At 46.0% G+C, this 20,222-nt stretch overlaps 1 protein-coding gene and 1 long non-coding RNA gene across 2 annotated transcripts in view; both read left to right on the forward strand.

The window, feature by feature from the left end:
- The window catches only part of LOC135389445 (uncharacterized), a 475,452-nt gene that overhangs the window by 234,075 nt on the left and 221,155 nt on the right, over positions 1-20,222 (forward strand). The window contains exons 18-21 of the mRNA XM_064619493.1: positions 16,991-17,119; positions 17,180-17,297; positions 18,741-18,895; positions 18,971-19,129. Coding sequence (XP_064475563.1) covers positions 16,991-17,119; positions 17,180-17,297; positions 18,741-18,895; positions 18,971-19,129 — 561 coding nt within the window. The remainder of the gene's footprint in view (positions 1-16,990; positions 17,120-17,179; positions 17,298-18,740; positions 18,896-18,970; positions 19,130-20,222) is intronic.
- On the forward strand, positions 2,429-4,896 carry LOC135387045 (uncharacterized). The gene is made up of 3 exons (XR_010420808.1): positions 2,429-2,520; positions 4,130-4,345; positions 4,410-4,896. It is a non-coding gene; the product is annotated as an uncharacterized LOC135387045 (long non-coding RNA).

The following is a 20,222-nucleotide window of genomic DNA, read 5'->3' on the forward strand; positions in this document are numbered from 1 at the left end:
TCTAGGCACTGAAAAAAAAAGAAGCAACACTAAGAAAACGTGCACCACAGAGCGTGGATGAAAAATACTTACTTTTGAAGCGAGCTCCGCACACTCCCGAAGAGATGCGAAGACTGCTGCCTCTTTACACATCCTCCCCACTTATATAGCGACGTGGCTGCATGCCCCAACATGCACGGGTGCGAGGAGTCGTCATAGCCTAAAAATAACTTGCTCTGCATGTTCAAGGTCGCAGCTTGCCCTTGGCTTCACGTAATGCTCCGTCCGCCTACACAATTGCCGCACCTGAGCGCAAAGTTCGCTATCATCACGTGTCATTCCGATATGCAAGTTGCTTCCATGAGCAGGCACACAACCATCCCCTTTTGTTCACAGTGGCTGTGGAATTTCAATAATATTACTTAAATGAAACAAGTTGCAGTGAAATGCAGATTCATCTGAGACAGGAATTTCTACCCTCAGCGTTAAACCCTCAATACCATCATTTCTGCTCAAATAGCAAAATAGCTATGACTACAAAAATTAAACACATGCTAACAAACTACCATCAACTGACAAAACACCCATTTCTGCTGTCAGATAATTATTCCATAATGCTACATGCACAGCCGCATCGTCGTAAAGAAACCACAGGACAAGGGTACACAAATTCACTTAAGCGATGAGGGAAAAGGCTTAAGACCTCAGGAATAATCGCAGAGTCACCACACATCGCTACGCGGCTAGCACAAGATAACAACAAGATACTAATGGCGGGTAAAATCGTAACACTGATAAACAAGCCCCAACATGCCATGATGACGTCACAAACCGGGAAAAAAGCACACACGCGCGCACACACAGCAGCTCAGGAATGCACAAGGAGAGGTGCTTTATTGGAATTTCTACTCCTGGCTCAGATTGCTCAAATACCCATAACTGCACGATTAAGCACTGCTTACTTCATCGAGCACCCAACAAAATCTAACAAACAAACAAACAAAAACAAACAAACCCCACTTTCCATGACAGAACACTATTCAGCTCTACCAAATGATTTTCTTCTGCTTTAGCAGTGAAAGAAGAAAAGAGCCATGAAAAATTACACGTACTTTTGCTTGAATAGCTATAACTACAAAAAAAAAGTAAAGAAGAAAAAGCGAAGCACATGCTAATAAATGGAGAAAAAGGCACTCATTTCTGCTATCAGATAATTATTGCATAATGCTACATACACAGTCGCGTTGTCCCTGTGTAAAGAAAGCACAGGACAAGGGTACACAAATCGAATTGGGAAAATAACTTCTACTCGCGTAGCATAATACGATATACGCTGATTTTTTTTTTACGGGCGAAAATTGCAATAAGAAGCCACTGCTACGCAAGTGCAACAACCCTTAGTTTTAAACCAACATTTCATGCAATACCACATAAATGTATCACTCGAGTCACACGAAAAGGCATACACAATGTACTTACTGGTTAAGTGGGGTCACAGTTGCACACACACACACACACACACACACACAACACAGACACAACGAGCGACAGTGAAAAATAAGAAATTACACGCACTTCTGCACGAATAGCGAAGTGTCAAGCATGACAAGACACATTTTCTACCACCAGAAAATTATTAAACAGAATAATACAATATTCGCAAAAACTAAGCTTGTGTGGCAAACAGACAACCTGAGGAACACACCCATTCACATCTGCTTTCTGAATTTGTTATACAGGCGTGAGCGATTCGATAAGAATATAAAGCACGATGCTTGGAGAAAGCATATTTCATGTGTAGCTCAATCAACTCTATTGAAAATGCGATAAACCTTATTTTTCAAACAAAAAAAAAATCAGTGCCCGCACGGGGAAACGATAACGGAGCGCGCGTCATTGCGTTAAGCGTGTCCTAACTGCGTGAACGGGCCCGCATGCGGCTCGCGTGGGGACGCGGTTCAGGCGCACTGTTTTATCGCTTTAACAGCAGCAGATCAGAAATTTTTAATTTTTGAGGACTCGCACAAAGTAATGAGCTGCTGGAAACGACAAAAATAAATACAAAATTGCCTAGTCTTCGTTGCGCGTTGGTGTTTAACGCGGCGAGAATGAGTCATGAACACATGAAAACTGGTTTGCTTAAAAATGATAAGAGCTACAGGGTGTAGCGAATGCAGTTCTCCTTTTACACTCTGTAATATTTCTTGTGAAATATTTATATGCAAGCAAACAAAAGTACAAAGAAATGAATCCTATTCTGTATTATAATTGCTGCACGCTGTTCTTGGATGTATAGGCAACATGCATTCCTGAGATGCTGTTTCTCTTTCCTGCTTTGGGACGGTCGACTGGCGATATCGTATTACATCCGGCGGGAAGGCCTATTGTTTCGCATTGGCATATGCGTGTTCCCCGTTTTGACGTGAGGAATAATATGAATTTATGTGGCTGTGAATAGACCTTGGGTTTTTGCTCGTTGTGAGGCACTAAAAATGTGTGAGTGTGCGTGCGCGTTTGTGCAACTGGGACCCCACTTGACAAGTAAGTTCAATGTGTTTGACTTCAGTGATATTGCCGATATTGCCGTATATTATGCCGACTGTGATTTTTTTTTGTTTGAAAAATAAGGTTTATCGCACTTTCAATAGAGTAGATTGAGCTACACATGAAATATGCTTTCTCCAAGCATCGTGCTTTATATTCTTATCTAATCGCTCACGCCTGTATAACAAATTCAGAAAGCAGATGTGAATGGGTGTGTTCCTCAGGTTGTTTGTTTGCCACACAAGCTTAGTTTTTGCGAATATTGTATTATTCTGTTTAATAATTTTCTGGTGGTAGAAAATGTGTTTTGTCATGCTTGACACTTTGCTATTCGTGCAGAAGTGCGTGTAATTTCTTATTTTTCACTGTCGCTCGTTGTGTCTGTGTTGTGTGTGTGTGTGTGCAACTGTGACCCCACTTAACAAGTAAGTACATTGTGTATGCCTTTTCGTGTGACTCGAGTGATACATTTATGTGGTATTGCATGAAATGTTGGTTTAAAAATAAGGGTTGTTGCACTTGCGTAGCAGTGGCTTCTTATTGCAATTTTCGCCGGTAAAAAAAAAAATATCAGCGTATATCGTATTATGCTACGTGAGTAGAAGTGATTTTCCCAATTCGATTTGTGTACCCTTGTCCTGTGCTTTCTTTACACAGGGACAACGCGACTGTGTATGTAGCATTATGCAATAATTATCTGATAGCAGAAATGAGTGCCTTTTTCTCCATTTATTAGCATGTGCTTCGCTTTTTCTTCTTTACTTTTTTTTTGTAGTTATAGCTATTCAAGCAAAAGTACGTGTAATTTTTCATGGCTCTTTTCTTCTTTCACTGCTAAAGCAGAAGAAAATCATTTGGTAAAGCTGAATAGTGTTCTGTCATGGAAAGTGGGGTTTGTTTGTTTTTGTTTGTTTGTTTGTTTGTTAGATTTTGTTGGGTGCTCGATGAAGTAAGCAGTGCTTAATCGTGCAGTTATGGGTATTTGAGCAATCTGAGCCAGGAGTAGAAATTCCAATAAAGCACCTCTCCTTGTGCATTCCTGAGCTGCTGTGTGTGCGCGCGTGTGTGCTTTTTTCCCGGTTTGTGACGTCATCATGGCATGTTGGGGCTTGTTTATCAGTGTTACTATTTTACCCGCCATTAGTATCTTGTTGTTATCTTGTGCTAGCCACGTAGCGATTTGTGGTGACTATGCGATTATTCCTGAGGTCTTAAGCCTTTTCCCTCATCGCTTAAGTGAATTTGTGTACCCTTGTCCTGTGGTTTCTTTACGACGATGCGGCTGTGCATGTCGCATTATGCAATAATTATCTGACAGCAGAAATGGGTGTTTTGTCAGTTGATGGTAGTTTGTTAGCATGTGTTTAATTTTTGTAGTCATAGCTATTTTGCTATTTGAGCAGAAATGATGGTATCTGAGGGTTTAACGCTGAGGGTAGAAATTCTTGTCTCAGATGAATCTGCATTTCACTGCAACTTGTTTCATTTAAGTAATATTATTGAAATTCCACAGCCACTGTGAACAAAAGGGGATGGTTGTGCGCCTGCTCATGGAAGCAACTTGCATATCGGAATGACACGTGATGATAGCGAACTTTGCGCTCAGGTGCGGCAATGGTGTAGGCGGACGGAGCATTACGTGAAGCCAAGGGCAAGCTGCGACCTTGAACATGCAGAGCAAGTTATTTTTAGGCTATGACGACTCCTCGCACCCGTGCATGTTGGGGCATGCAGCGAGGTCGCCGCTATATAAGTGGGGAGGATGTGTAAAGAGGCAGCAGTCTTCGCATCGCTTCGGGAGTGTGCGGAGCTCGCTTCAAAAGTAAGTATTTTTCATCCACGCTCTGTGGTGCACGTTTTCTTAGTGTTGCTTCTTTTTTTTTCAGTGCCTAGATGCGTGTTCTGCTTTTTTGATCCTCATGATATCGGTGATGATGAGCCATTGGAAGAGAATTCACCATCTTCTCCAGACATTTCACCTGGCACATTGCATGCTCACGTCGAGCGATCACATCCCTATGTGGACATTTCCTTCCTGCCTTTCTTTCAAACTGATAGCGCATTTCGAGGTACCGTCAAAGCGTTTGTGCTATTGGCATCTGTTCACGATCAGGGAGTAGAGGACTTGCGACAATATTTAATGAACCACCTCCACAATATAATTGCTATTTTGCGAGCGCAAAGAATACCCTTTAGATTTTGCATTTGTTCTGACGTTCTAATGATGAAAGAAAATCGAGGGGATATAACCGCACACATAGCTCATTTTATGGCGCTTGCTCGCGAAGTCCACAGCGACGGAGCTATTGCAAATACTTTGATGGACGTGATTCAGGAGTCCACCGGGCGCATTGAAAATTACCAGCGTGAGGGTAGTCGGTTTGTATCCACCGACGTCCAAAAAGTTCAAATGTGTATTTTCGCTGTGAAAACTAAAAAGTTTGGATGCGAGGGGGTACTTCCCACAAATTTGGCTAAACGCAGGAACGTGTTAACGAATATTCATGTACCAGCACGCAAGGCGGGTGAATGTTTTAAATACAATACACTCGCTCTCCTGCATCTACAGGAAAGGAATTCGTGGAAAAAATGTGAAAATAATGCAGCAGATTACTGGTGGCCAAGCCGCTTCCCTGTTTCATTCTCTGATCTGGATGAATTTGAAGTCCAAAACGAGATATCCGTGTATGTTTACGCCTATGTCGATCAGGGAGTGCACGTGTCGTGACCCGCAAAACTGGAATTCGAAAAGAAAATTCATCTTTTGGAGGTTGATGAGCATTTTTTGGAATAAAGTCCCTCGAACGCTTGTTGACAACAAGAAGTAACCATTTTGTATGCGAACGCTGCACACGCTCTTTCGTGAAGGAAGAGAGCATGGCGAAACAACGACGCCTTTGCACGGACATAAACGAAATCCTGTTGGAATTTTGCGAGCCGGGAAAAAATTTTGTAGAGTTTACTAAAATACAGTACATGCAACAGTACAGCTATGTCGTTGCGTTGGACACTGAGAGCGTACTCGCACCCAGTGGTGTTGGCATGCAACGTCACAACTAAACTGTATCTCTTAGCTGTTAGTTCTTGAACTGTGCTGGGACTGTACTTACAGGGCTTGCCCTCACAGTCCCACTTTCTGTACATTTTACAATACTGACTAAATAAAGATTACGAGATTAAAGATTACGAGATTACGGGATCATTACCTCTAGCTTCTGTGCTGTGCTCGTGCGTACCCATGACTCAAAGGTGATGCGCATTAGAACACACCATGGAGAAGATGCGGCAAAGCAGTGTGTGAAGGCGCTCATGGAAATGCGTGATGAAATGATTGCCTTGAACGCCTGCCCCGCTGCAATGGTGTTGAGCGATGAACAACAGGCCAAGCACAGAGCTGCTACCCACTGTGCATATTGTAAACGGGAATTCGCGAAAGACCTACCTCGTGTCCGGCATCATGATCATTCGAAGCATTGTACTGCGGGTGAGACAAATTATATCGCGACACTGTGCAACCCCTGTAACGTCGCGTGCACTACCAGAGAAAAATTGCCGATCATGGTCCACAATTTGTCTTATGATCTGGCTGGACTGTTACGGGAATTTCACGTTCTCGGGTGGAAGCGACCTCCCTTCATTGTGGCCAGCTCCATGGAAAAAATTCGTTCGTTCGAAATTGGTACCTTCCTCTTCAGAGATACCATGCAGTACCTAAATTCGTCGTTGGGGACCTCGTGGAAACCGTCAAATCCATGGGGGGAGCCGAGGCATTCCAATGCTTGAAGCAGGTATTTGGAAAGAACTACGAAATTTTACTTCGTAAAGGTGTATTCCCGTACAGCTATGTCAAGTTATTTTGCAGCGATGAATTGACCTTGCCAGAAAAATTGTTCTTTCGAAACGATCTCACGGGGAAGGATATAAGTGAGGAGGACTACCAGTATGCATTGCTCGTATTTGAACATTTTGGGTGCTCAAACTTGAGGGATTATGATGCATTGTACCTGAAAACGGATGCCATATTACATGCGGACGTGATGCAGCACTTCTGACGTCTGTGCTACAGTGCGCGTGGATTGGAATTGCTTCATTGTGTTTCTCTGGCATCCTATTCGTGGCAATGCGCCCTAAATTACACGCAGGCAAAATTGGAATTGATCACCGAAGAGGACATGTACAGAACCATCGAATCAGGCGTTAGAGGTGGGCTCTGTCAGGCGAGCAGGCGTCATTTGCAGGCTGACAACCCTCTGTGTAGTGGCTATGATCCCGATAAAGAGGAGGTGTACATATCATACATAGATTGCAACAATCTTTATGGATTTAGTATGATAAAGCACCTCCCCATCGGTGATTTCGAATGGGTCGAGGATTTTAGCTCCGTGGATTTTATGCGTCACCCCACGGATTCAGATGTGGGGTACGTGTACATATGTGACTTGGAGTATCCAAAATCTATCCACACTCTAACGAGGTACTTCCCCCTGGCTCCCGAGAAGGCAGTAGTCCCAAAGGAATGACTCTCGCCATTCCAGCGAGGGCTTCTCGAAGAATTAATGTATCAGCCTGCTAACAGCAAAAAGCTGTTGCTTACGTGCAAGGACAAAGTCGAGTACGTTGTTCATTACGCGCTGCTCGCACTCTATTGTAGATTAGGCATGAGGGTGACAAAAATTCACAGAATTCTAAAATTTCGCCAGGCGCCATTCCTGCGTCCCTACATCGAGGACAATGTTGCCAGACATGTTGCCTCGGGCACGACATTCGAAAAAAACTTCTACAAACTCTCAAATAATGCAGTCTTTGAGAGAACACTTTTAAATAAATTTAACACGCGTGATATTCGAGTAGCCTTCGATGAGGAGACGGCGAGTCGCCTCGGGAGTCGGGCAGAATGCGTGAGGATGGAAATTGTGTCCCCGGATTGTGTCATGTACGAAATGCGCAAAAGAAAAGTGCGATGCGATTTCCCGCTCCAGATTGGGTTTACAATTTTAGAACTCAGTAAATTAACTATGTACTCATTCTACTATCAAACCTTGCTGAGCAAGCTCACTTGTCCGGTGATTACCTGTTACTCTGACACGGATTCTCTAATCCTTGGCCTATTCTGCAAGGACTACGAAGATCAGTTACGAGCGATCGCCGACGACCACTTAGATTTGTCTTCCTTTGATCGGGATCATCCACTGTACAGTGAAAAGAATCGTGGAAGACTTGGGGCATTCAAAAGCGAAACTGGTAGTGTACTTATCGAAGAAGTAATATGCTTGAAAGCTAAAATGTACTCTATCAAACTAGCTGGAGAAAAGCAAATTGCAAGAGGTAAAGGGGTAAAGAAAAATATTGTACGCAAGCACCTCCTCCATGAGACATACTACGATACCTTGTTCAATCACACGAGCGTATCGAATGAGCAAGTGTCAATAGTTGGAAAGAAACAGTGCATGTACACCATCAGAAATGTCAAAAGAAGTCTGATGGCATATGACGACAAGCGATATCTCTGCAATGACATCGAATCATACCCTTACGGAAGCTGTGAATATGGTAAGTTTAAATGGATGATGTAAATAGTGAAGCTCATAACATTCTTTTTTCGCTCCAGAAGATATGCAGGAAGAGCACTGATACTTCTGTGACATGCTGTTCTCGCGTGCGGTCTGGGACTGAGCCGTGGATGGAGAAGGACGAATGCCTGGGTGATCCACATGGTACTTATGCGAAAAACGCCATGGATGTTAGTGGAGATGTATGGCATGCCCCAGAGAGAACTACAATCTCTCTCAGACTGCCATGATGTAGTCAATAAACATTGAAAACCATGTTTTTGTGTTCCTACTGTTCTGAAGCGTTGTCCTGGCTTAACTAGAAAGCATCCCAAGCCAATATGCAATTTGGGGGGCCTGTGAGCTGGCCCAGAAATGAATGGAATTGATCAATGAGCGGTTGTCTATGCTGCGGTTGAAATTATGAAGCAATATGCAGTTGAAAGAGTGTGACCGAGTAACTAGAGAGTGGAAATGACAAATGAGTCTATCGAGCATGTATGAGAGGCAGCCAATAGGCCAATCACTAGGTTTTAGAAATGAATGGAAGTGACCACCCCCGGACCAATAGACAGGTGAGCGATTTGGAAGCCTATGAGCAGACTTAGAATTGAATAGAAAGATCATTTTGGTGTCTACGAGCGAGTGAGCAGATGTTGTGGCAATTAGTGGTAGCCAATCACATAGAAATTAGATGGATGAAGGGGTGGAGCTCTGACCAACCAACCAGAGGACTTAGAAGTGGCTTGACCTGGATTAGAATTGGGTGGTGGATTAGAAATTCCTTGAAATGGATTCGAAAAAAGAGCGATTTGGAAGCCTATGAGCCAACTTAGAATTAAATAGAATAGATAATTTTGGTGTCTATGAGCGAGTGAGCAAATGTGGCAATGAAGGGTAGCCAATCACATAGAAATAGGATGGATCACCATGAAGTGGTGGAGCCTGGATTAGACCTGGCTTGACCTGGATTAGAAATGGGTTGTGGATTAGAAATTCCTGGAACTGGATTAGAAAACGGATGTCGTTGTGCGTAACGGCTCTATACTACTCATATCTACCGGGCGGATTCCCTGCACGGTCTATCAGGATCCATCTCCTCGAGGTTAGGGAGCATTTCTATGAAATCAGAAAATTTAGCACTTTCATGGGGCGAGGTGACTATTTTTATTGCGAGAAATGCACGAGCGGTTATAGGACGAGAGGGGCGTTGGAGCAGCACGAACGTCTGTGTCGAGACGTAAACGAAGTAATTCTCGAAATGCCAAAAGCGGGGGAGAGCGTCTCCTTCACCAAGATACAGTACATGCATCCCTACCCTTATTTCGCGGTATTGGACACGGAAAGCATACTGGAAAAGGATGCACTCGTTAAGGACGCCTCGAGTGTGCACAGGATGAGCTCGTATAGCATCGTGCTAGTGAGAAGTTGTGATGGGAAAATAATGGACGTAGATGGCTATTTGGGACCGCGGCAGAAAAACGCTTGCTTGCACTGAAGGGATTTAGCGAACAAATGGATAGGCTGAACCGTCTTCCCTCACCGTTGGTCATAAGTGTGGTAGACCTTGTTAGACACGAGTGCACGACGCACTGCGAATTTTGCGGGTGCGAATTTAATCGACATATGCGGAAGGTGTCGCATCACGACCACACCCGTTTCGTAGACCCCGGTTCTTCGAATTTTGTTGCGACGCCGTGTGATACGTGTAACCTTACGTGTCGTAACACCAAAGAACTCGTCGTCTGCATGCACAACCTGCAATACGACTTGAGCTCCCTTCTCCACCACATGCACGTTCTAAATATGTGAGAACCGTGGCTTTTAGCGTCTACCACAGAAAAAATACGAGGCTTCAATATTGGCGAGCTCCATTTCCGTGATACCACGCAGTTTTTCAACCTCTCGTTGTCTAACCTGGTAGAAACGCTCCTCTCCAGCAGTGGCGAGAGTGCGTTTCATTGCACCCGTCAAATGTTTGGTGAACGTTTCCGTCGCCTTCTCAGGAAGGGAATTTACCCGTACACCTTCGTCGACAGTTTCGAAACCTACAATTTGCCCGCACTACCGCCAAAGGAAGCTTTCAAAAGTGACCTGAACGACCAAGAGATCACGGACGAGGACTCTCAGTACGCCCTCGAGATTTTCGAATTGTTCGAATGTAAGGACCTAGGAGATTACACGCGTCTCCACGTCACGCTCGACACCTGTGAGCTGTGCGACATCGTGCTGTATTTCAGAAAGATTGCGCTAGAGACGGATGGGATAGATATCTTACGCACCGTGTCCCTCGCCAGTTACGCGTGGAGTAGCGCTCTGAAGCTCACCAATGTCAAACTCGAGCTCATAAGCGACCAAGAGATGTACGAAACGATCGAGAAGGGAATCAGGGGAGGCATTTGTAACAGCTTCCACAGATACTGTCGGGCTAATCACGAGGGGTGCGACGATTACGACTCCCAGAAAGAAAAGACTTTGATCCAGTATCTCGACGTCAACAGTTTGTACCCGTACGCGATGACTTTCTATCTCCCGACAGGTGCTTTTGAATGGGTCGATCCTTCGAGGTGGAGCGAGATCGATTTTCTCAACATTCCTCACGATTCGGAAGTGGGTTACGTCTACGTAGTAGACTTGTCGTATCCCGAAGAACTGCACGCGCTCACCAGGGATTTTCCCCTGGCACCCGGACACAGGTGCGTGGACGAGAACGAACTGTCCCCCTACCAGCAGCACTTGAAAGATGCGTTGGCGCTGAACACCCCTCCCACAAAAAAACTCTTGCTGACGTGTTACGACAAAGAACGCTACGTCGTTCATTATGCATTGCTCGCACTGTACATGACGTTGGGCATGAAAATAAAACGTGTTCACAGCATCATCTCGTTCCGGCAAGACAACTTTTTGCGAACCTTCGTGCAGAGGAACGTCGCGTTGAGGAATGCTGCGTACACGAAATTCGAGCGACTTCTGTACAAAACCATGTCGAACAGTACATTCGGTCAGACGATACAAAATGTGAGACGCATGAAAAACTATGCCCTAGCCTACGACAAAGAAACCGCGCTCCGAAAAGCTAGCTCCGTCGACTGCCAGCATTTTCTCATTCTGAGTGACAAGTGCATCTTATACGAGATGAAACAGCGACGCATAATTGCACGCACCCCCTTTACGTGGGCTTTGCCATTCTAGAAATATCCAAAGTACGAATGTACAGTTTCATCTACGAGTCTCTTTTCTCGCTTGACGTGTCCAGTGCAATTGATCTATAGCGATACGGACAGCATAATTTTCTCTCTCACGTGTGAAAGCCTTGAACAGCAGCTGATGAAAATTGAGAGTGAGCTAGATCTGTCCTCCTATCCACCGGACCACCCGCTTTTCAACGACGAGCATGCGAACCGGGAGGTGGTGTTATCCAGGAAGACGTAGCCATACGAGCGAAAATGTACAGCATTCTCTTGGCTGGGTCACACAAACAGATCGCGAGAGCGAAAGGAGTTAAGAAAGACGTGGTGAGGAAACATTTATTGCACGAAGTGTACCGAGATTCTCTGTTCAATGAAAAGACGTTCTCTCAGAAGCAGTGCACCGTCCAGAGTATAAAGCAAACAATGTACACCATTTCGAGACTCAAGAACAGCTTGGTCCCCTACGACGACAAGCGCTATCTCGTGGATGCCGTACATTCCTTCCCTTACGGAAGCTGCGAATACGGTAGGCTGTGATGACGATTTGACGCGTACAGAATTATGATAGTACTCTTTCTTTGTGCAGCATCGGAAAACCCGGAAGAGAGCCCGAGAGCGTCATCGTCAGGGATCGAGTGACAGTGGAACAAAGAGCAAGGCCTTCGTGCACACGTGTATAATCGAAAATAAACGTTGTAGTCGAGATATGCTTCTCTCTCTCTCTCGCATGGTAGCGGAATGGGTGTACGAAAAGAATGACCATACCGTCATCGTGCTGGTACCGTGACCCGCGCAATGACGTCGGCATGATGAAGATTCCTCTTTTCTGGCACGTCTGATCATCTGATTCTGTTCGTGAGATCAGAGAAGTTAGGGGGAGTGCAGGCATCTGTTGTCCAACTCCTTTGTTTTTATTCAATAAAGATGTTTCAGTGAAAGAAAACACGCTCGTCAAAGTTATTCGGACTGTTTAATGCATTGCATGTCGATAACCAAGCGGTATTTCAATAAATCTGTAACAAAGTTGACGATGTAGACTGCTTGCAAATGTCGCTGCTTCCGCAGGGCGTGCTTAATATGAGCGATGGCACGAGCGAGAAGGTTCACGATGTCTGCAGCGATGTAGTTCTGAGTTGGCCAGACTCACAAATTCGCTCATCAATCCCAGGGGTCCGTCCGGAACTGTTATGCAGACGTTCTTGTAATGGGCGTAGATCCGACGCACCATCTCCTGCAGCGGCCCGGCGAGATCTCTCCTATATTGCCAAATCCTACCATTTCTATCACGTAGCGAAAAGCAGTGATGACGGGCTCGTTGCGGGGACTTTCGCTGCTGAAACATTCCTTCCCCACCTCTTCCCAAGAAGCGTGGGTGTGGGAACAATTTTGTAATGAGTGGTAGCTGAACATCTTCACGTATTGATGACGCGAGCGCGGTGCGCGCTGCCTTTATACAGATAAACGCGCGCGCGCAAAGAAAGGAGAGCGAAACCAAAACTCAGCCACCCGTCGCCGCTAGGAGCGCGCGCGCAGCGGAGAGCCGAAACCGAAAACACCCGCGGGCGGCGCTGAGGGCGCTAGGAGTGCGCGCGCGCATGCGCAGTCGGGTGGAGCAGAGGGCGCTAGGAGCGCGCGCGCGCATCCATAGCTGCCGCGGCGCGTCGCCTCAGTCAGTTTCTCTCTGCCTGTCGCGGAAAGCAGACGTGCGCTCCCCGCGCTCGCTCAGTTTCTGCCTGGCTGATGAGCAGTCGCCGCGGGGGAAAAGGTGAGTGATTTGACGCGCTTCTTTTCTCGCATGTTTGCCGTGTTTAGCAGTGACCAACGAGTGATTTGACGCCAACGGGTTGGCGCCTCGGAGAAACGAACGCGGGCGAATCCACCGGTTAAATGAGCCTCAGTCAATCATGATCGAGAAAGGACACGTGGGGGACCGGAGCCAATGGAAAGTTAAATAGCCGGAATTTGGCGGGAAACGCCAGCGGCGATACTATTATCGCGGCGGCGAAACCCGCTTACTGTGCCTCCTCTGGCCGCTAGTATCTTGTTCTGTCTTTCTCGTCTAGAGCTATGATGGTGGCGCCATCTGGTGTGGTGCCTTGCAACTAAATGGCCACCTGTCGTCGATCTCTGCAACTGCTGGGTGCCAACTACCAACATGGCTGCCGCTGGTCACCCCGGAGCGGTTTCTTCGCCACGACATCGTTCATTTTCGAATAAATTGTTTCTCTCCACTCTATTTCTATCTATTTATTTTGTTTTCTACCAATTTTTTATTTTTTTACAGCTCAACTGGCCCACAACTCTCACAGTGGTCTGGACACGTCTTAGATGCTCCCCAATTAGTGTAATGACTCACTGAATGATCCTAATTACTGTGGGGGTCCCAAATTGCTCTAATTGCTCATTAATGGCGTCCAGGCCACTGTGTGAGTTGTGGGCCAGTTGAGCTGATAATATACTACTTTCGTAGGGTATCCCATTAATTTGCACTTCAACAAACAACGGCGTGCGTCCGCCGACCTTGACTTCTTGCAGTGGCACCGATAACGTTTGCATTGACCTTGTTGTGCGCTTCCCTGTGCCTCTGCCGTGGGTATTCGTTCTCAACCTACAAGCTCGTGAGATATGGCCTTTCTTCTTACAATGAAACAGACTGCCGATGAGAACGGGCACGCTTGCGATGAGTGTTTGGTGGATGCGCACCTTGAACACCGTTTTCCCGATTGATTAGATTCTTTCATCTTAAGCAGTCCTTCCGTACTATCTTCTTTGGCATGCGTAGCTGTGGCATTACGGGCCGCGCTTTCTAATGCTTGCGCCTTGTCAATTGCCTTCTGAAATGTTAGGTTCTTGTCTTCCGTAAATAAGACCCTTCCACACGCTGTAGCCCACAAACAAACCTGTCCCTCAGGGACTCATCCAGAAATGCGCCGAAATTACAAGTTTCAGCAAGCTTCCGTAAAGCTGCAGCAAAATCCTTAATGCTTTCGCAGTCTAGCTGCGTACGTCGGTGGAATCTCGCTCGTTAACCAATGATAGAAGGCTTCAGGGCGTAGTGCTCCCGCAGTAACTGCAGTATCGCTTTAAACGTCGTTTTCGAAGGAGCATCTGGGCTTGTGAGAGACTTCAAAAGTGCGTATGTTTTTGGGCCGATAATACTAACGACGGGGTCGACCTTGTGGTCATCCTCAATGCGGTTGACATTCAAATAGGACTGAAGTCTTTCTTCATACGCTGTCCAATCACTAGTAGACTCATCAAAAGACTCTAGGAAACCTACTTGAGCAATGCGTGTTGCCATATCTCTCGAGGTTGTTACTGTACTGCCCTGAGAATTCTTTCCGGATATGGTGGGTCGTACGTCCAGCTCGTCGCCAATATGTTGTGTCTAATCCATGAGACGGTGCGTAGCAGCAGAACATACTTTTATTCTGCTCATACCGAGCGCTCGACCCGGCAGCAGCATGAGTGAAAGCACAGCCACAAAAGACGCGCACACAGAAAAGCAGGAAGCTTATCTACCTTCTACGCGAGGGGTAGGGCGTATCAGCAGGTGGAAGTGTGCGAGTATTCAAAGAAATATTTAACGCTCAGTACGCACAAGGGTCTCTATCAAATGAACCGTCTTCCGTTCGGCATAGCGTCGGCACCGGGAATATTTCAGCGCATTATGGACAACATATTGAAGGACTTGCCGAAGGTGTCGTGTTTTCTTGTTGACATTTTGGTCACGGGCGCCTCATCAGATGAACATCTGGCTAATCTTGAAGCAGTGTTAAAAAGGCTGAACGAACACTGTGTACGCGTGAAGCGTGAGAAGTGTGAATTTTTCAAAGACAGTCTGCAATATCTGGGTCATGTGATAAGTGCAGAAGGAGTACACAATTCGCCGCTGAAAGTCAAAGCAATTGTGGACGCCCCAGAACCGAAGGATAAGCATCAGCTACGATTCCTTCTAGGACTAGTAAACTACTACGGAAAGTTCGTTCCGCAACTGGCGACCATTGCTTTTCCATTAAACAGACTTTTGTGCGACGACGTTAGCTGGCGCTGGGATAAAGCATGTGAGAACGCCTTCAAGAAGATTAAGGAGCTCATCACGCAGGCACCGGTCCTAGTGCATTATGACCCGCGATTACCCTTGCAACTGGCGGCTGACGCGTCTGCTTATGGAGTGGGTGCGGTTCTTTCGCACGCGTTAACGGACGGAACAGTGCGCCCTGTAGCTTACGCATCACGAACTCTTACGCAGGCGGAACAAGGACATTCGCAACGTGAGCGCGAACAGCTTGCGCTCATCTTCGCCGTGAAGAAATATCACTATTATCTCTACGGGAGAGAGTTCACACTAATAACAGATCACAAACCCTTGCAAACAATACTTGGACCGAAGACTGGCATCCGAGCTATTGCAGCAGCGAGGTTACAACGATGGGCAGTTTTTTTTTTCCCGCATATACATACGTGTTACAGTACAAGCAAGGAAGAAGTAACGTAGAAGCGGATTTCTTGTCAAGATTGCCGTTAAACTGCGATGAGTCAGCAGAGGAAGCGGATGTTGAAATGTTTTACGCATTACGTCTTGAAACGATGCCCATCAGAAGCAGAGATGTGCCTAGGGAGACGGACCGCGACCCGACGTTGCGTCGCGTCCGTGAGCTAATTCTCCTGGGATGGCCAGCCTTTGTTACAGACCCAGTTTTAAAGCCTTACTTTAACAGAAGAAATAAACTGACTGTGCACGAAGGCTGCATCATGTATGGCATGAGGGTGGTGATACCGCCGAAGTTGCAAGCGGCCGTCTTCGACGAGCTACATGACGGCCATCAAGGGATAGTCAGAACCAAAGAGCTAGCCCGAAGTAACGCGTGGTGGCCTACCATAAACTCTGACATAGCGTTAAAAGTGTCCGCATCTTTTGAGTGCCAACAAGTGCAACACGCTCCGCCGAGAGCCCCGCTTCAACCCCGCTTCGGTATTGGCCAACAGCCCCATGGCGAAGACTTCACGCGGATTTCGCAGGACCCTTTAGAGGGCGCATGTTTTTCGTTATTGTAGACGCCCATTCGAAGTGGCCGGAGGTTTTTGTTATGCAGAAAACAACTGCTGAGTGTACAATTGACAAGTTACATAACCTGTTCTGCAGATTCGGCATTCCGGATTCGTTTGTTACTGATAATGGTCAACCCTTTGTTTCTCGGGAATTTAAAGACTTTTTGCAACAAATGGGAGTGAGATCGGTAACCACGGCCCCTTATCATCCGAGCAGTCATAGAAGTACGACTCGCGATGGTATTACTACTCTGGGTACTTTATATTACATATTAATTTAAAAAAATAGCTTTTTCTTGTGTCTCTGGCAGTTATGTTTTTATTGAACTCTCAACTGAACTGCTCAACTGAAGTTTAAAGTTGCCGTGTAATTTGTGCCGGAAGCGTCCCATAAGCCATAACATGATTATTTGCACTCGTCTTGTAGCCGGTGGAGAAGCGCTAACCAACAGTAAACATGGCATCGTTCACTCTTGTGTGTACTATCATAACTTCTCTCGCCACGTACACACTCACTCGGACTAGCTCTCCTGTCTGACACACAGTTACCCGCTAGTGTATATCAATATTGGCATTTCTGTCAACGTTTCACGGAGTAATAGAAACGTGTCACGCTTGTCTAATACGTACCATGATGGGCTCTTTTTTTTTCTCTCCTTCTTTCTACCTTATCAGCCGAATTACTGGAATCCCAGGGTGACAGTCGATAACGTAGACACGACACCCACAGCGCCGCAGGATCCTGCACGGTTTGAAAGAGACCCGAATGCAGAAGCTGTAATCGCGATAAAAGGACTCCGTAAGGTAAGTAAACAAAAAGAAGGACTCGCTAAAATCAACCATGTGTTTCTGTTGCTTGCATAGAATTTCGGAGGCAATACAGCATTGAATGGCATTGACGTCAAATTTTTCAAGGGCGAAATCACGGTGCTCCTAGGTCATAACGGGGCTGGTAAGACTACCATGATGAGCATCTTAACGGGTAAGTTTCACGACGATGAGGGACAACGGAAATATCACGGTAAAGATAATATTGTGAAATGTTCTACGTGATGTGCATTATATGTTAGTGAAGGATGTGAAAGTTATGTCTCGGTTATACGAACATCTCGGTGCCCAATCTATATGGTCCTCTAGCGGATTTCCGGCTAAGTGTGGGGATGTGTCCTTGTTGGACAAATACAGTGCGTTTAGGTATCGTGTTTACATGGCTGCTTGAAGTAAAACTTAACACACTTTCTTCTTACGTCGCCTCCAGCATCATTTACACTCTAAACATGGTGCCGTCTGGCTGTGCCTTATTCAGAGGTTAAAATATGGCAAAAATACAACCCGTGAGTTAGTGTGTACCACAAACCCGCTATGATCAAGATGTACAGATTACCACCTTACCTTACCATACTAAATTATCCTGTGAGAGTGGGAACCTTGAGCTATATTTGTGCGTAAGAAACAGACATTTCTGCAGGAGGTGAGCGGTTCAACCACAGACCTACTCGGTGAATCAGTCATGAGTAAGTTATTGAGAAAGTAACATTTGCGGTTGGTCAGCACAAATAGTCACTGAATTACAGTTACTACATTCAAGTAACTTCTTTACTTGTTGCTTACTTTTACAAAAAGAAAGCCGAATAAATGTAACTCTTAACAATGTCTAACCATATTTATACCGTGTTATAAATGGATGATTTCCCATGAGCTCTAATAGCGTTGTGTGCAATTCCCGCTTGAGAAAAACGACAGCTAATTAACCCACGACAAAGCGAGGGAACTTAGGCGTGGAAATTGCAATACCTGATTAACATTTTGCAGCTACATTTTACAATTACCACCGATATTTTCTTGTGGTAACTAATTAGTTAGTTAGTTACTACACACGGCTGTGGATTGCTCCTGCAGCCCTCTTCAAAGACGAGAAGCGAAGGCGTTTTCTACTTTCAAAACTGTTTTCCGAAATGGTCGACAAGAAAGAGACGTCACATATTTGTCTCTTCTGCATGCGCTGCTGCTGGGCCTGCCTAGAACGGGACCTTGATATGGCGAATTTCATTGAAAACACTTCCAGTGATGTATGCCGTCATTTGGTACTCTCTCCTAGTGATCTGCCGTAAAGAGCGCCTGTTTCTCTCCCTATCCGACGTTCAAGTGCAGCGTCTTCGCACTCGCGGTTCGTGCCGAGGAAGGAGACCATAATTACTCCACGCGAAGCCCAGGAACTCGTGTTTTTGTCGAGAACGCCGCGCATACACAGCAATGTGCATTGTACGCTTGTTTAGGGCTGTGTAGAGTTAACTAGCCCAATAAATTTCACACTTTTATCGGGTTATACTTTACAAACGTACGCAATAGTCTCATTCTCGTACGGAGGTGTTAGTGCCGGTCTATAATACGATTCAGTAAGCATACTCACCGTTTGTTGCCACAGGTATTTTGCCTCCAACAGAAGGCACTGCTGTTATTTGCGGCTTTGATGTGGTCAAGAACACAGCAAGCGCACAAAAGAATATCGCCCTGTGCCCACAGTTTGATATTTTTTTCCCAGAGCTCACAGCGCGCGAGCACTTGGCTTTTTTTGGTTCGGTAAGTTAGCGAGATACCTTATTAACCAATAATAATAAGTGCAGCTTTCTAGAAAATGGAATGATTACTCTGCAGTTTAGAGCTCAGTTGTCTGGCAAGGATTTGGAAGCACGTGTAGCCAACATTCTGGCTACCGTGAACTTGTCGCCCAAAGCTAATGAACTTGCGAAATCGCTCTCCGGAGGCATGAAGAGGAGACTGAGCGCAGCCATTGCAATAGTGACCCAACCGCAGGTAGGTGATTGTAATTCAAAGCTTGACGACTGCACCATCCCTTTGAAAACCTTTGAAGTCATTGAAACCACTAAAAAAGACAACAAAGGTTATAGTTGAGGTCGAGCTCATCACACACCATCACCAACGACAAGCTGCTATATCCACTCTGCCACGACGCTAATATTAGAGGGCTGGACACAATAGAGACCATGCGATGGACCTGATAAGAGGCAACTCGTGAAATACATAATCGTTCCTTAACGAAAGCACAATAGTAGGGACGACAAGCAGAACACACACTAACAAGGTCTGAAACACATATGAGGGGCTTATTTCACAGACTACGCTTTTAAGTTTATGTAACGAAGTCGATTTCGTGGATTTATTTGTATTTGTTTTATATCTTTAACAAAAAAAAAGACGTTAACGTCCATTGTGCCTTATGCCTGGTTCACACTGTTGCATTTTCATGCGTTACGGATGCGGCGCGACACGGTTGTCATGACAACGAAGCACGACACTCCGAAAAGCACACGCACCGCAAGAGTTGAGCTCGACCGAAGTCCATGCGATACGGGCTACCTGCGGAGATGCAGCTGACCAATGAGCGAACGCGCTCCGCGCAAGCGCATCACTGCTGTGCTGTCGCGTGCTTTTCCAACATGGCTGCCTCCGGTGAAAGCACGTTGGCAAAACAAGAAGCTCCAATTTCAGAGGTCGAGAAATACCCGTGGCTCTCCGGCCCACGCCGAGCCGAGTACAGAGATTCATTCAGAGATTCAAAGTTTCGCCGACCACATCACGTTGCCCGTTCATGGCTGCCTGTGGAATGGAGACGTGATGGAGTGGAGACGTGATTGGTCAACCACAAGCGTTTGACGTATCAAGAACGCATATGTCTGAACAGCGTGTCGTACGACAGCTGCCTCCGCACTGGATCCGCACCGTAACCGCAACGGAGAGAAGTTGTAGTGTGAACCACGCATTAGTCGTCAGCGATTACAGCATGGGAATGGGCGGAGTTGACCTGATCGGTCAAAAGAAGATGACCAATAGAATGAACGGGCGCTCAACGAGCAAGTGCAACAAAGTGCGCGAAGATCTCCGGACA

The sequence above is a fragment of the Ornithodoros turicata genome, chromosome 3 (genome assembly GCF_037126465.1).
Source record: "Ornithodoros turicata isolate Travis chromosome 3, ASM3712646v1, whole genome shotgun sequence".
NCBI classification, from domain to species: domain Eukaryota; kingdom Metazoa; phylum Arthropoda; class Arachnida; order Ixodida; family Argasidae; genus Ornithodoros; species Ornithodoros turicata.